Source organism: Gopherus evgoodei, chromosome 2 (assembly GCF_007399415.2).
Source record: "Gopherus evgoodei ecotype Sinaloan lineage chromosome 2, rGopEvg1_v1.p, whole genome shotgun sequence".
NCBI classification, from domain to species: Eukaryota; Metazoa; Chordata; order Testudines; family Testudinidae; genus Gopherus; species Gopherus evgoodei.
In genome coordinates, this window is record NC_044323.1 from 66984136 (window position 1) to 66998888 (window position 14753).

At 36.0% G+C, this 14753-nt stretch overlaps 1 protein-coding gene across 4 annotated transcripts in view; it reads right to left on the reverse strand.

Annotated features, from left to right (window-relative positions):
- The window catches only part of TBC1D5 (TBC1 domain family member 5), a 518872-nt gene that overhangs the window by 115342 nt on the left and 388777 nt on the right, over nt 1–14753 (reverse strand). For all 4 annotated transcript variants that reach the window (XM_030550915.1, XM_030550913.1, XM_030550914.1 and 1 more), the window contains one exon: nt 6540–6625. In XM_030550915.1, coding sequence (XP_030406775.1) covers nt 6540–6625 — 86 coding nt within the window. The remainder of the gene's footprint in view (nt 1–6539; nt 6626–14753) is intronic.

Here is a 14753-nt window from a genome sequence, read left to right on the forward strand (position 1 = left end):
ATCATAACTATAAAAGGTTGTTACATATCATCTGAGAATTAGATGAGAATTGGTTATTCAGCTTCAAACATTTGCCACGATTCAGGTCTCTTATGAACTGACCTTGCATTGGCAATGATCACCTCAGGACACGAACACAAGAAGCCAAACAATGATTTTGGTACTTTACTGGCTTGCCACGAAAAGCTGATGCTATTTTTTTCCCTCAGATCCCTAAGTGGAGTTATGCGGTGTCTTCCTCAAGTTGCAGTTTCAGGAAACGCAAGCAATGACAGGGCATTAGGTCTGCAGGATGAGATGCTTTGACACCAGATTGAAGTTCAGAAGAATAAGGGCAATATATCTATTTCCTACCACCTAAAGTCGTACATTAAGTTTGTATACTAGTGCAAAGAATGATTGAAGCCATTAAACATGGATCAATGTCTGCACTTGAGCCATCAAAATGTATCAAACATGCACGACAATTACAAGAAAAATGAGGATTGATTATATTATAGAGTTATCAGCAGATGCATTTAAAAGTAAGACATCGGTTTAAAATCATGAATGCCAAGGAGACGTGAAACCAATCTATGAAGCAAACAATTTTGTTTCATCACAATAAGCATCATTGACCTTGACTATGAATGGTATATTTTTAAACAAGATGATTCAATCTCTTCAGTTTTCTGCTAAGATTAAAATGTTTTGTTTTAAGAAGAGAAAAATCTACATGAATGACACATTTAAAAGTTTTAAAACAATAAATTAAGCAATATAGTGTAGATTTGTAAAGATATTTTAAATGTATCAAAAATCTCAGAAATTAAAGATTAAAAGATCCATTTAATTATTGAATCCATTCATCACGCATTGCAGAGCCAATCCCTAATGATATATTTTCCAGTGCTTTGTTCAGTATATTTTTTAAAGAGGCCACCACTTCTTTTGGGAGAGTATATCAAAATACAATACTATTGAAATGATACAGCCTAAATATTTCTTTGTTAAAATCCATTCCTCCTATTTATTCCTTCTTTGACCTATGCTAAACAATTCCTCTACCACACTGGTATTTATCCTCTTCCTTTGCAATGAAGCTTTATTCCCAACAGCAGTTTAGCTGTCTTGATTAGTAGTTTTGAACTTATACCATGTGTCATTCTGGCAACTCCTTAATTGTTTTTGCTCTTATCAGTGAACTCTCTCCATTTTATTGACATCTTTGTGATATACTGAGGCACTAGGGTCTGATGCAGTATTCTAGGAGTATTTCACCATTACTATATGGTGGTAAGAAAGTACCTCACTGTATGAAACAAATTATAATATTTGCCATCAGTATAGTACCAGGAGAATCCTTTATCACTTTGCCTACAGGCAAGAAAGGTAGGGAGGAATGGATGGACCCTTCATCTATTCCCCAAATAATTAAAAAGTATTTAAACTACATAGCAGAAACTGAACCTAATTAAGAGCTGCACCCAGACCAATTCCATATGCCATCTACCCACCTCAACAAGTGGAGGAACTTGACTGGGCCAGCTGCAAAGGGGGATAATCCCAGCAGCAAGGGAAGGAGACTCAGTAGGGAAACCAGGTAGCTTGTTCCCTGTCAGAGTCTCTGGAACCCACAAGGCCACATGTGGGACAGGGAGTGCTGCTCATTGGCAAGCATTCCCCAGGTGCCAGGATTTCACCTGGAGCATGGGCCATGCTCTTTTTCAGCTCTATTCCAGCAGTCCCACCCAATCACATCTGAACATGAAATGGGAAAAAAGTTTGGCAGATGCTGCAGGTCTAGCCCATTGCCTGCATAGGGGGTCAGGAAGGAATATTTTCTCCAACAGGGACAATTGGCAGAGGTCTGGGGAGTTTTTCACAGCCCTTGCAGCACCTTCATGCCACAGTGGATTACAGAGGAATGTGCTTAGTATCCAACTCAGCTACCTGGTGGAGTTAACTTGTCGCAACTTGTGGCCAGTTTCCAGTGCAGTTAAAAGGATAAAAGACCTGGTATTCTGGTGATGGACTTTGGGGTCATGGGATAGGGTGAGATCTTGTGGCCCTCGTGGGTTGAGTTCAGAGCTTGTGGTCCTCACCAGTCAAGGTCTCCACCTTTCTGCACCCTCTGTCCCCATTGTGGGGTGAGCAGAGTCCTAGAGGTTAGGCTGAGGACATCCATTCAGAGTTACAGGTTATATGGTAGGAGCCCTGTAACCCCTACATGATGGGCAGGTTTTGGCTCTCCCCTGCATTTAAACTTAATAAATGTTGTGGCCTGCGAGTTAAAATCCATCCATGTGTCTGTCCTCATCTCGCCACTATGTCAGAATCAAAGCGCTCTACCCTCCAGTGCCACATGTAATGGTTAGAATTAGGGCTGTCAATTAATCGGCTAACTCACATGATTAACTCAAAAAAATTAATTGCAATTAATCGCACTTATATCGATAGAATACCAATTGAAATGTATTAAATGTTTTTGGATGTTTTTCTACATTTTCAATATTGATTTCTATTACAGCACAGAGTACAAAGTGCTCACATATTTTTTATGACAAGTATATGCACTGTAAAAATGATAAAAATAGTATTTTTCAGTGCACCTCATACAAGTACTGACGTGCAATATCTATCATGAAACTCTAACTTACAAATGCAGATTTTCTTGTTACATAACTGCACTCAAAAACAAAACAATGTAAAACTTTAAAACCTACAAGTCCACTCGGTCCTACTTCTTATTCTGCCAATCACTAAGATAAATAAGTTTCTTTACATTTATGGGAGATACTGCTGCCTGCTTATTTACGACATCACCTGAAAGTGAGAACAGGTGTTCGCATGGCACTTCTGTAGTCAGCGCTGCAAAGTATTTACATGCCAGATATGCTAAACATTCGTATGCCCCTTCATGCTTCGGCCACCATTCCAGAGGACATACTTTCATACTGATGATGTTCGTTAAAAAAATAATGCATCAATTAAATTTGTGACTGTATTCCTTGGGGGGAAGAATTGTATGTCTCCTTCTCTGTTTTATCGGCATTCTGCATATATTTCATGTTATTGCAGTCTCAGATGACGACACAGCACATGTTTGTTTTAAGAACACTTTCACGGCAGATTTGACAAAATGCAAAGAAGGTATCAATGTGAGATTTCTAAAAATAACTACAGCACTCGACCCAAAGTTTAAGAATCTGAAGTGCCTTCCAAATTCTAAGAGGGACGAAGTGTGGAGAATGCTTTTATAAGTCTTAAAAGAGCAACACTCTGATGTGGAAACTACAGAACCCAAACCACTAAAAAAGAAAATTAACCTTCTGCTGGTAGCATCTGACTCAGATGATGAAAATGAACATGTGTCAGACCACTCTGATTTGGATTGTTATCAAGTGGAACCCATCATCAGCATGGAAGCATGTCCTCTGGAATGGTGATTGAAGCATGAAGGGACATATGAATCTTTAGTGTGGCTGGCACGTAAATATCTTGCAACGCCAGCTACAACAGTGCCATACGAATGCCTGTTCTCGCTTTCAGGTGACATTGTAAACAAGAAGCAGGCAGCATTATCTCCTGCAAATTGTAACCAAGCTTGTTTGTCTGAGTGACTGGTTGACTACGAAGTAGGACTGAATGGACTTGTTGGCTCTAAAGTTTTACATTCTTTAATTTTTGAATGCAGGGTTTTTTGTTTTTTTTTTAACATAATTCTACATTTGTAATTTCAACTTTCATGATAAAGAGATTGCACAACAATACTTGTATGAGGTGAACTGAAAAATACATTTTGTTGTTTTTTACATTGCAAATATTTGTTATAAAAAATAAATATAAAGTGATCACTGTACACTTTGTATTCTGTTGTAACTGAAATTAATATATTTGAAAATGTAGTAAACATCCAAAAATATTTAAAATAAATAGTATTCCATTGTTGTTTAACAGCATGATTAATCGTGATTACTTTTTTAAATAATCGCTTGACAGCCCTAATTAGAATTGTCTCCTTCCAGGAAGCCTCAAGTGGGGAAGAAAGCTTTGCCAGCAGCTGCAATACTGTTATCATGCAAGTTCCACGATAGCTGCAGGGAGAGCCACTAGAACATAAGTCCTACAATTATACTTTAGTATGTTTCTGCAGCATGGCCCATCTGAGACACAACAGCAAGCAGCTGCAGCACACCACAAGTGTGTGCAGGACACAGAAATCCTAGAGATCCTTTATTTTGAAAAAGAGACCAAGGGGCTCTTCAGAAGCAAACTGGTCAAGAAGTCTTGCGGTAGGAGTTAATAGAGTGCCTGGGTGTTCCACTAAAGAGTGTACAATGAGAATACCTGAGAGAGAGAGAAAATATAATAAGCTACAGTTGGGCCTCCTAAAACAGTAGTACGAAGAATGCAGACTTGGAGGTTAGCAGAAGAAAGGTTGTAGAATCTTCTGTAGGATAGCTCAGGTGGAGACTATATTTTGGGTTTTCCCTGTCCATCAGAAAGAAACAAAGTCCTCATGCCACAAGTCAAAATGCAGGAGCAGCAAGAATATGGACCCTACAGATCAAGGAATGAGGCTCGGTTAATACAAAAAGAATACCATGATTCCTGGGGCAGGACATCCTCCTGTGGATAGCCATCTTTCTAAGTTTCTTAACAGGACAAATAACTAGAACATTATTTTATAGTACAGTAACACTGCTAATCACATTGTGATGTAATATCATTGTCTTTTTCGCAAATTGTCACTTGATATCATCATAAGACACAGAGAGAACCTAGAAAAAAGAAGCTTTTTATGTTTCCAGTCCCTCAAAATTTAAAATTCCTTGCACATTGCAAGCTGGTACTGTATTAGGAGAGGTGTGTGAAAAATTGGTGGCCCTTTTATTTATTTTACAATGATAAGATTAGCACGGGCATGGCAGCACATTCCGTAACCACCATTTCAATATCCAAAGTTTGCAATCCATGGGATAACATCAACTCATTTTAAGCCTGATAAAAAATACAAATATTAAACCCATCCTGGAATTTTTACATTTGTAGTAGTTTGCTCATACAGTGGTTATTCTAATAAAACAGAGCTTTTTGGTCAGATAGCACTACAAACATGGGTCTTACAAATGCATCTTGTATTTTAAGGATCAAATTGTGCTTTTCCTTACCACGAAAGTAGACCCACTGATTTCAATGAAATAAAACCATAAGTAAGGCAAGCAGGATTTGGCCCTTTATGCTTTGACTGGGTATTGTTTGGAAACTTGGTCGCTATACTTAGACTTTAAGTGCTCTGAGGCAGAAACCATCTTTATGTTATATGATTGTACAGTACCTAGTGTAATGGAATTTAGATCTCTGGCTTAACCAAGGATGTGTTTTAAAACTGGTTTAGTTGAACTGTTGCAAACTGCTGTGTGCCATTCTTCAATCAGTTTAAAAGGAATAAGATAAAGTAATAGAAGCTGTGACAGACTGATTGAAGAATGTCCATACAGTGGTTTGCACCAATTTCACTAGATCAGTTTTAAGCTAGTGCAAGGGTAGACAAGACCCTAGCCTGGGAGAGAGAGTGTGCAAGCTAGAATATAGCACGCTTTGTAATAATATTTTTTAGAATATTGTGCAAAGATTAAAAAATTAATTTCAACATAATTAATGAAGACAAGTGCAAAGTACTATACTTATGAAGAAAAAAAAAACAACCAACTGAACAACTACAAAAATGGGAAGTAACTGGGTAGGCAGTCGTTCTACTGAAAAGAACCAGGGGTATATGGAATCACAAATTGCTTGAGTCAATAACATGAAGCAGTTGCACGGAAGGCTAACATCATTTTGGAGTGTATTAACAGGAGTGTTGTATGTAAGACATGAGAGATAACTGTTCTACTCTACTTGATGTTGCTGAGGCCTCAGATGCAGGACTGTGTGCAGTTCCAGAAGCCTCACTTTAAGAAAGACATGGACAAATTGGAGAGAGTGTAGAGAAAAGCAACAAAAATGATGAAAGGTTTAGAAAAGCTGACCTACGAGGAAAAGTTAAAAAAATTGGGCACGTTGAGTCTTGAGAAGAGAAGACTGAGGGAGAACCTGATATCAGTCTTCAGATAAGTTAAGGACTGTTATAAAGAGGATAGTGACCAATTGTTCTCCATGTTGCCGGCAGAACAAGAAGTAATGGGCTTAATCTGCAGCAAGGGGGATTTAGGTTAGATATTAGGAAAAACTATGTGTAACTATAAAGATAGTTATGCTGAAACAGGCTTCCCAGGGAGGCTGTGGAATCCCTGCCACTGAACACTTTTTATAACAGGTTAGACATATCCATCAGGGATAGTCTAGATATACATGGTCCTGCCTCAGCATTGGGTGCTGGAACAAATGACAACTCAAGTTCACTTCCAGCCCTACATTTCTAAAATATGATAATATTCAGTTGTGTTCCATATACTGCTTGCATAATTCCTGTTTTGAATCAAAGCAACATATAAAATATTAACTATTTTGGGGTAAGTGTTAATTAAAATGCAATGTATATGAAAGTGTCTTACCGGGTTTTATTCATCAAGTCTGCTCCACGTGCTTTGTAATAATCTAAATTTTGTTGGAATTGGTAAGTCACCGGTCTTGGATTTTTCTACAGAAAAGAGTGTTACAATGTTTTAAGTTTGAAAATATTTGATAAAAATTAGGCATCAGTCTCTTAATATAAAAGTTAATAAGGATTATAGATTAAAAACTCATTTCTTTATTCCCAGGACCATAGTTGATAAAGGTAGGAACAATATATAAAAAAAGAAAGCCAGCTTTGAAATATTTTAGATTCCATTGTTATCATCTCATGACTTTAAGACTCTTATACAAATACCATAACTAAGCATATACTCATCCATGTAGAAAGGGGACTGAGCTACAATATTCGAGTTTGGATCTGAACTTTCTGGGGAAGTTCTGTTCCAAGCTAGTTTTGTCTTTTCTCTGGTTCTGACTATAGAAGTGTATCACTAAAACATCTACCTATAAAGAGATCATATTAAATAAAACATTAATAGTAAGGACAAGCTATAATTTCTAATTTAAAGTTAATGTACCGACTTGTTAGTGAACATTTTAGTTAAACAAAGATTGGTTTAATGTTAGAATTATGTTTTGCTGCTCAAATCAAATATATCCACTAGATGGCACACAGAACCTTTTTTCCCCCCCAAACCTCACAGTATTCAGAATCTAGGCCAGGATTCCATTGTACTATCCTGTACACAATTAATGCTGAAAACAGAGTTTGTCTGTTAGTCCCTATTTTCACCTCAGATAAACTAATGTATTGATATACTTTGCCTTAAGTAGAACTTAAATTACTTATTTTGGGACTTAATATTCTACGGAATACTGAAGAACCTATACCACAGAATTATGTACCAAGGATTGAACTCACATTGCTCAAACTAATGAGCTATCCCTTCCACCATGAATATTCAAAGGGATAAATTAAAGTAATACATTTTTCTGTGCAATAATCTAAATATAGTGCATAAAACTGCACTATTTGATACAAATAAATACCTGTTGAAAGATTTGTGTTACAAACTTATTCTTTTCTAAAACTGTTTTTTCCCCTCTTGCTTTTATACATTAATTTGAAATATCCTGACGTCATTCTTTTGGTATTTATTGTAATACATACAATTTATTAATCAATGCAATACAATATGCTTTCTGAATTTTTTTTTTTTTAAACAAGGAAAAAGTACATTACATTTTCATCTTGATGTGCTGGGAGTACACAAGGGAATGGAAAACTTTCTTATATGCTTTCCCACCTCCGCATGTGGGAAATTCATTTTCCTTGCCCACTGTTGTAATGGGCTGGGGAACCCATGCTCTGTCACTCTCCAGGAAATTGATGGAAACCCTTCCTTTTTGACCAGTCTTCTCGTGTTTTTAGGAGTAGGTGTGGTTTGCATTTCAAGTAACAGAATATTGTAGAATGCATATGACAAAGGAAGAAGAGTTAACGCTAAAGAGTCAATAGATATCAAAGGGCCAGAAGGATTGCTGGGGTCTAAGTAAAAGTTGGTGATGGAACCCCTCAGTGAGAATTTCCTGACTTTTTCATGCTGTCAGATTTACCTTTGTATTAAATTACTTTTCCTCCCTACAGGAATACATTAAACATTGTTTAAATATGTACTGGTTGCAGTGTTATAAAAAACTTGAGGCTATTAGACAAGCATTAAAACAAATTCCCATTTATTCTGTCACCTGCACTGTAATGGTCACCATACATTTTTCTTCTCTTGTTATAACAATATTTGCATAACTCTGTCCCATTATATGGCTTGTAAGTCAGTCCTCGTCAACTGATAGCAATAACAATGAATGAGCTTTAGTTACTATTGCTCTGGTTTGGTAATTCAATGCATTTCTATGATAATCGAATCTGAACTGACATGATGAGGATAACTGATGGTTCTATGACTACTATACTAGTAATCAAATAGTGTAACTTTTCTCCTACAAATTTAATAGACTTCTATTTTTCTTTATGAGACCTGATGACCATTTGAACCAATGTACAAGAGGAGGAAGAAGATAAAATTACTGGCATATTTCCAGTTGATTCAGATTCAATTGAAAAATTCACTTTCACAAGGCTATCACACATGCCCAGTTTTGCAACCTGTTTCCAGAAATTGGACATAGCTTTTTTGTTTTAGCAAAAATAAACTGTTTCTTTTCCAACTTCCAAGAAATCAAGAAAGGATTATGCTACTTTCTTTTCTGGAAGAAAGTGAGGGATGAGATCATGGGGAGCAATTTCTTGAAATACATATTTATGCAGAAATGACGAGCAATTCAAGGCATGAAATGCTGATCTACTATCTAAGCACTTAAAGCCATTAATAGGAATAATAATCTAACTTGAACGCATGAATGAGGCTCAAGTATTGCTTTCAGTGGGGCCTGTTTAAATTCCCGTGAGGCTTACTGGTATCAAAGGGAGAAGCAGTTTAAAGTACTATTACATGGAAGGGGGGGTTGGAAACAATCCTCAGAAAAAATGATGTTGAAAAAACAGCATTTAAAATGTAAGGCAATAAAAACCAAGAGGATTATGGTTGGAAATGGTTTTTAGCACTGCAAGATATCCTCTAAGAAAATCCTATTATTTTTAAAAACCTGACATACATGTTAACATGCAGATATCTGAAAACTACTAACCTAAACATAGTCAATATTTCTGAAAGCTGCATTTCAAACAGACAGTAACAGAAATTAAGATTTTGACACACAGATTTTATTGATAGCCCCTTCTCTATTTTTCATATTTTTTTAAAAAAAATCCATTGCATAAGTTTCATGATGAGAAATACTCCTAGAAAAATGCAATTTTTTTCTCTATCAATTTCAAACTAATTTCTCTCCTAGACATACCCAACTTTGTGTCACCCCTGTACTAGATGTGCTGTGTATTCAGGACACATAGAATACATTAATCTGATCTACTGACCAGAGCATTCACAACCAAATTTTACTTTTTCCCCAAGTAGATTCCAATTAAGTATAGTTATAGTTACATGTTTAATAACTTGTTAGTAAAGTTTTCATACCTTTATTTCTCAACTATTGTAAGTACTTTGATCAATACTTTACATCTGCTACACCCTAACCTTAGTACTATGTGCTGATTGTCCTTGATAAAGAGTATAAAAAGAATATTAAGAAGATTAACAAATTAACTCCTCCTCTACCTTTCTATAGGTCTGTGAAATGCAGCATTACCATGGATTTTTCTTCTAGGGATGTCACATTAGTCAGAAGAGTCTAGGAATCCATAGTCTGTCTATAGGGGAATGGTAAATACCATTCTTTTAACAACCTTCTGCGGGTTTTTCAATTACTTTTCAATTCTCTCCTTTATAACTGGATAGCCTATGTTAGGCATTCTAACGTTTTAATTTTGAATTAACAGATTTTAAAAGGGGCAAATATTATGCAGAGCTATAGTAACAAGCATGTAAAGTAGGGCTATACGTGTGAAGGATTCTGTGCTGCATCTCTTAGAAGCACAGCACAGAATTCACAGCCCAGAGGGAGTGGGTGACTATTGTGGCTTTGAGTCACCCTTGTGCCATCTTGATTCTAAGCCACTCTGAGAACTGCAACAGCCCTCTGCATAATTAGACAGTCCTGAGCGGCTGTCTAAATTATAGCAACCTGCCTATGAGAAAGCAGTGCTGTCCAAAAACTCTACAGCATCATGGGCTGGGTCCTGCCCACCCCCAGCCAGACCTCTCCCATGCCCAGGTCAACTCCATGCATATATTAACATCAGGGCTTGCAAGGGAGTCCCCAAGGACAATCTGTGCTGTCTTTCTCTGTTCCAGACCAGATCCCTAGTTTTGAGAGATGCTTCACTTACCTTTGGCCATTTTAGTTGGCTAAGGAGTGGGAGCAGAGGTGAGAATCTCACCCAATCAGGCAGATGCTCAGATGGTGTGAATTACACCAGCGAAGGTTCTGCTTCATGTCTTTAAACTCTTTGTTATAACTTTAGATAGCATTTCGGATAAAACTGAGTGAAACATTTGATTGCTTAGACCATCAGTGGTCACAGAAATTCTAACATGCCTGCCTGGTTCCCTGAGCTAGACTTTACTGAGGTACTGGTGGGAAAAAAGGAAAAATGTTTTGCTAAACCCAAATCATGTAATTAAAAAAAAGTTGAACAAGAAAATTATATAAAATTATTTATGTAGTTAAATATCTTATAATGGGGCAAGCTTCAGTGATACAAGCCATAGAAAGATCGTTGTATCATATATCAAGGAAGCTTTTTTACTAACATAAATCTAATGCTTTAACTATGTGAGTATGTGGTGGTTTCCAGTGTGTGCGCGCAGGTGCTGGTGATGAAATCTACAGAACACAATTTAAGATTTAGTTTTTCCTCTCCTTCCTTTTGTTTTTAAATATTCCAGATACTGAAAGTTCAGAAGATGAAACAGCACTGTAAAACGATGTCTAAAATGTGCCTCTCTGATGAAAAATGAGACTTATTTTAGTGAACATATTATTGCCTCAATGCCAGGGGAAAAACACTCGTCATTAGAGAAATGAATTGCTCAGCTGTTTATAAGCAAAAAGCTCTGGGAGAATTTCTCAAGGCCCAAAACGCAAAGCATTGCAGGGTTATGCAAACATATGTTGCAGGTGTTTTAGGCTAGACAGGTGGGAAAACCTCAACCACTGAAAAAGACTTAGCTTAATAGATTGCAACTGAAACTAGATAACCTAAATGCCACCAAGTGAGAAAGAAACAGAAATAGTGAACTATATACGCATAACAAAACTCTCACCAAAGTAATTATCTCACATAGAACAAAGCTCTCACTAAAATAATTATCTCACAAGCAAACTGGAATTTTTTTTCCATCCAGTAGTTTTATAGCAAAGAAATGCTGCCAATTATAATTTTTTGAAAAACTAACAGTATTTTAAACCTGGAACAAGAAACCACCTGAAATAGCAATAATTATCCAAAAAAGATAAAGATGAAGTATCGTAGCCTCTATTTAAACAAATATTTCTAAGGAGACAGTTTGTTGTAATATCCTTATTTAGTTCACTATGCAACATTAGATTTATCATAATTCTTCTAAAGCCTAAGATATTTCTATATTAAAATGCTAATTTTTTTCCTTTTCATTTGCCTGTAATTAAAGTTGGGGAAATCTGTGATCCCATATTCACTGTGAAGGTTGTACTTTTTCCTTCTCTAATGCAATAGAAGAAACGCGTCAATAAAAATAGATACATACAGAGTTAAAATGTGGATTGGGAACAGAAGTGAAGTACAACTAAAATGCAGATAAGGAAGACAGTTTGTTCAGTTTCACAGCTGTCACTTTCCATTATGCACCAATAATTAATTTGACTGTGCATATTAATGACTACCTAATAGCTTAGGTGCCCAGAAAATGTAACCTCTCCACTCTTTTTCTTTGTTATGTATCCAAGAAGCTATATCTTTGCTATGCGTTTGGCAAATAAGATATAAACAACAGCTCAACATTTTTAGTAAACTTTCAGACATCTCAAAAAGACCTGATTGTAAGAAATGAAGTTATATGTTGTATAGTAATGACTGTTTGGGGCATTATTATTTTACAGTATTGTCAGACACCATACCCCACTGCTCACTGTAAACGAGTTCAGTGCCAATGGATTAAAATATAAGCCAATCTATATTTTGTTACCATATCTATATTAACATCTAACATTGCATCAAAAGAAGAGGTACAGCATTGTTACTAACCACAGCATGACACCAGGGGTCAGGAGACAAACTCTGTCAATGGTTCTTGTAGTGATATGCTATAACCCTCCCTGTGTTATAGCTTTCTTATCTGTAAACTACCTACTTACCATTCTCAAAGGGATGCTGTGGGCTTCAATTAATTAATGCTTGTCAAAAATAAAAATACCTTTGAGAATTGCCTACAGACAATGCTATAAAAGTACAACGAATTACTATTGTATGTCAATTGATTGAATGGAAAATCAAGGAAATATTTTTCCTGAAACAAATAAAATGCCCCAAAAGAATTTAAGAATTCACTTCACTGGGTAAAAACAAAAACTCCCTGAACTCATACCAACTAGAAATAATGACCGACTCCAGTTTCCTTACATATCAAGTCTGCATCCCTACGGTGAGTGGGAGTTTCAAATGCTAGAAAAGTATTTTACATTATGGTCTGCATTACATACTATTGTACGTTATGGTCTTCTCTCTCTCTCTCTCTCTGGAGAAGAAGAAAAATGGTAAAAATGTTAATTTAGATTTTAAATAATATCTTTTAACTGAATTAAAGAAAATTTTGGTCACATATATTTTAGCTCCTTGTCCTAACTAGTTGATGCTCTTTTTCACTTATGTTTTTACAATACATCATATTTTTAACAGGCAGATCAAAGCATACCAAACCAGCCTTTATCAGTATTCCAGACAGAAAAAATACCCTGCTAATGTTCTAACCTGTGTAAATTCCACATCTTGCATAAACAACGTTGCTTAACCACATAATTTCAATCTGTGTTTCAATTTAATCACCCTTTTTTTCCCCTGAACCCTTGTTTTCAGAAGTAAAGTAACTAAATAGTGAGCCCGGGTACCAATGACAGATTTATGACCTGGTATCTCAAAACCTTAGATGGCTAGTAAATAGAAGTTTTACAGCATTAGAAAAGGGAAATCCAAGCTTAAAAATGGAACACACAGCTAGACTTGCTTCTAACCCTGCCCATGTTCCAAGTTTTCAGATTTAAAACATAACATTTTTATATTTATGCTATCTGGAGAGCAAAGATGATGATTTTATTGTGTTTTGTATACAATGTGATATGTAAAAAATTTGAAAGAGGTTCCTAAAGGACTGGAATAGGCACCTTCTGAGATCTACATATCTGCTTACCACAATAAAAGTGGTATGGTATTTATGCCTATATCCATGAAGGATGGAGACAAGTTAAGTTTTTGGAGTCACGGGATAGGAAGATCTATTCACTTTGGGAATCTGAAAATAAAGGAAGCTGCAGACACACTTTGGTAAATGTTGCTCCTTAAAAAGATTAAAAGAATAAAACTCCACCTCAAATCTCCAAACCTAACTATCCATAAAATAGTGGCTGAAAAGGATAACATGTATCTTGCAATTTCTTTTGACACCCAAAATTTCCTGCCAGTCAAAAATGAGATGACAGAAATATTCTATAATATAGTTAAGAGTTGTACATATTGTAATGGTTAATATATTAATATTTACTATGCTGAATTTAAGTGTCAGCATACCAATAGTATATCTGAATTCATGTCAAAATAGCCTGCACTATAATTTTATCACACTATACTAGACATAGTACAGTAGTCTTTCTTGCATATATTAAGAAGTTCAGAATCCATTTTATACAACTCTCAGTTTCTGTTTTGTAAATTTTAGTTAAATACGTTAACTATGATGTGGAGAAGTTTTCATTAGAGAGAAATTGTTCTAAGTGGTACTTTTTGATAAACTACTTCACAAAATAGAAGTGATTAATTGAATTGTCAGATTGCACACAAGAAGAACCATTATCACCTCATTCTAACATTGTTAAATATGGTTTATTATATCATTGGATAGCTAATATCGTTATTCTTTAGGACAGGATCAGTAGCTTTAGATGGCTTTTCAAATAGAAGTAAAGTAGTCATTTGAAAGAAACAGCCCCAACAAATTCACGTGCAGTAAGTTTTATTGGCACCAGGTAATTAAGAGCTACAAGGTGCTTCATTTTCCTCTCACTCTTACTTAAAAAAAAAAAAAATCAAACATTATCAGGTTTGCTTTTGCCTCTACCACTGTTATTTTCTCCTGTTCAAAGAAGAAAAAGATTCGGTCTTTAAAAATCAGTTTGCTGTTTGGAGGTGACATTATTTTTGGGTATTTTAATGCCAGTCTTTTTCTCTCCTGTCTTTCTATCTCACCATAAGGAAACCTCGCTTATTAGAAGATGGAGCTTCTCTGACATTGGTTAGGGATTCATTACCACAGTGGAGTACAGAAAAAGAACTTCTGCCCTACCTATTTATGTCCTCCCCAACTCTTCCCCAATAATCCCATGTCCTCAAACACCACATCTCTACATTTAATACCCCCCGGTACTGCTTTTTTTTGCCAGGGTCTCTCTATAGGGGCAGAATTAAAGTTGCCTGGGTACCC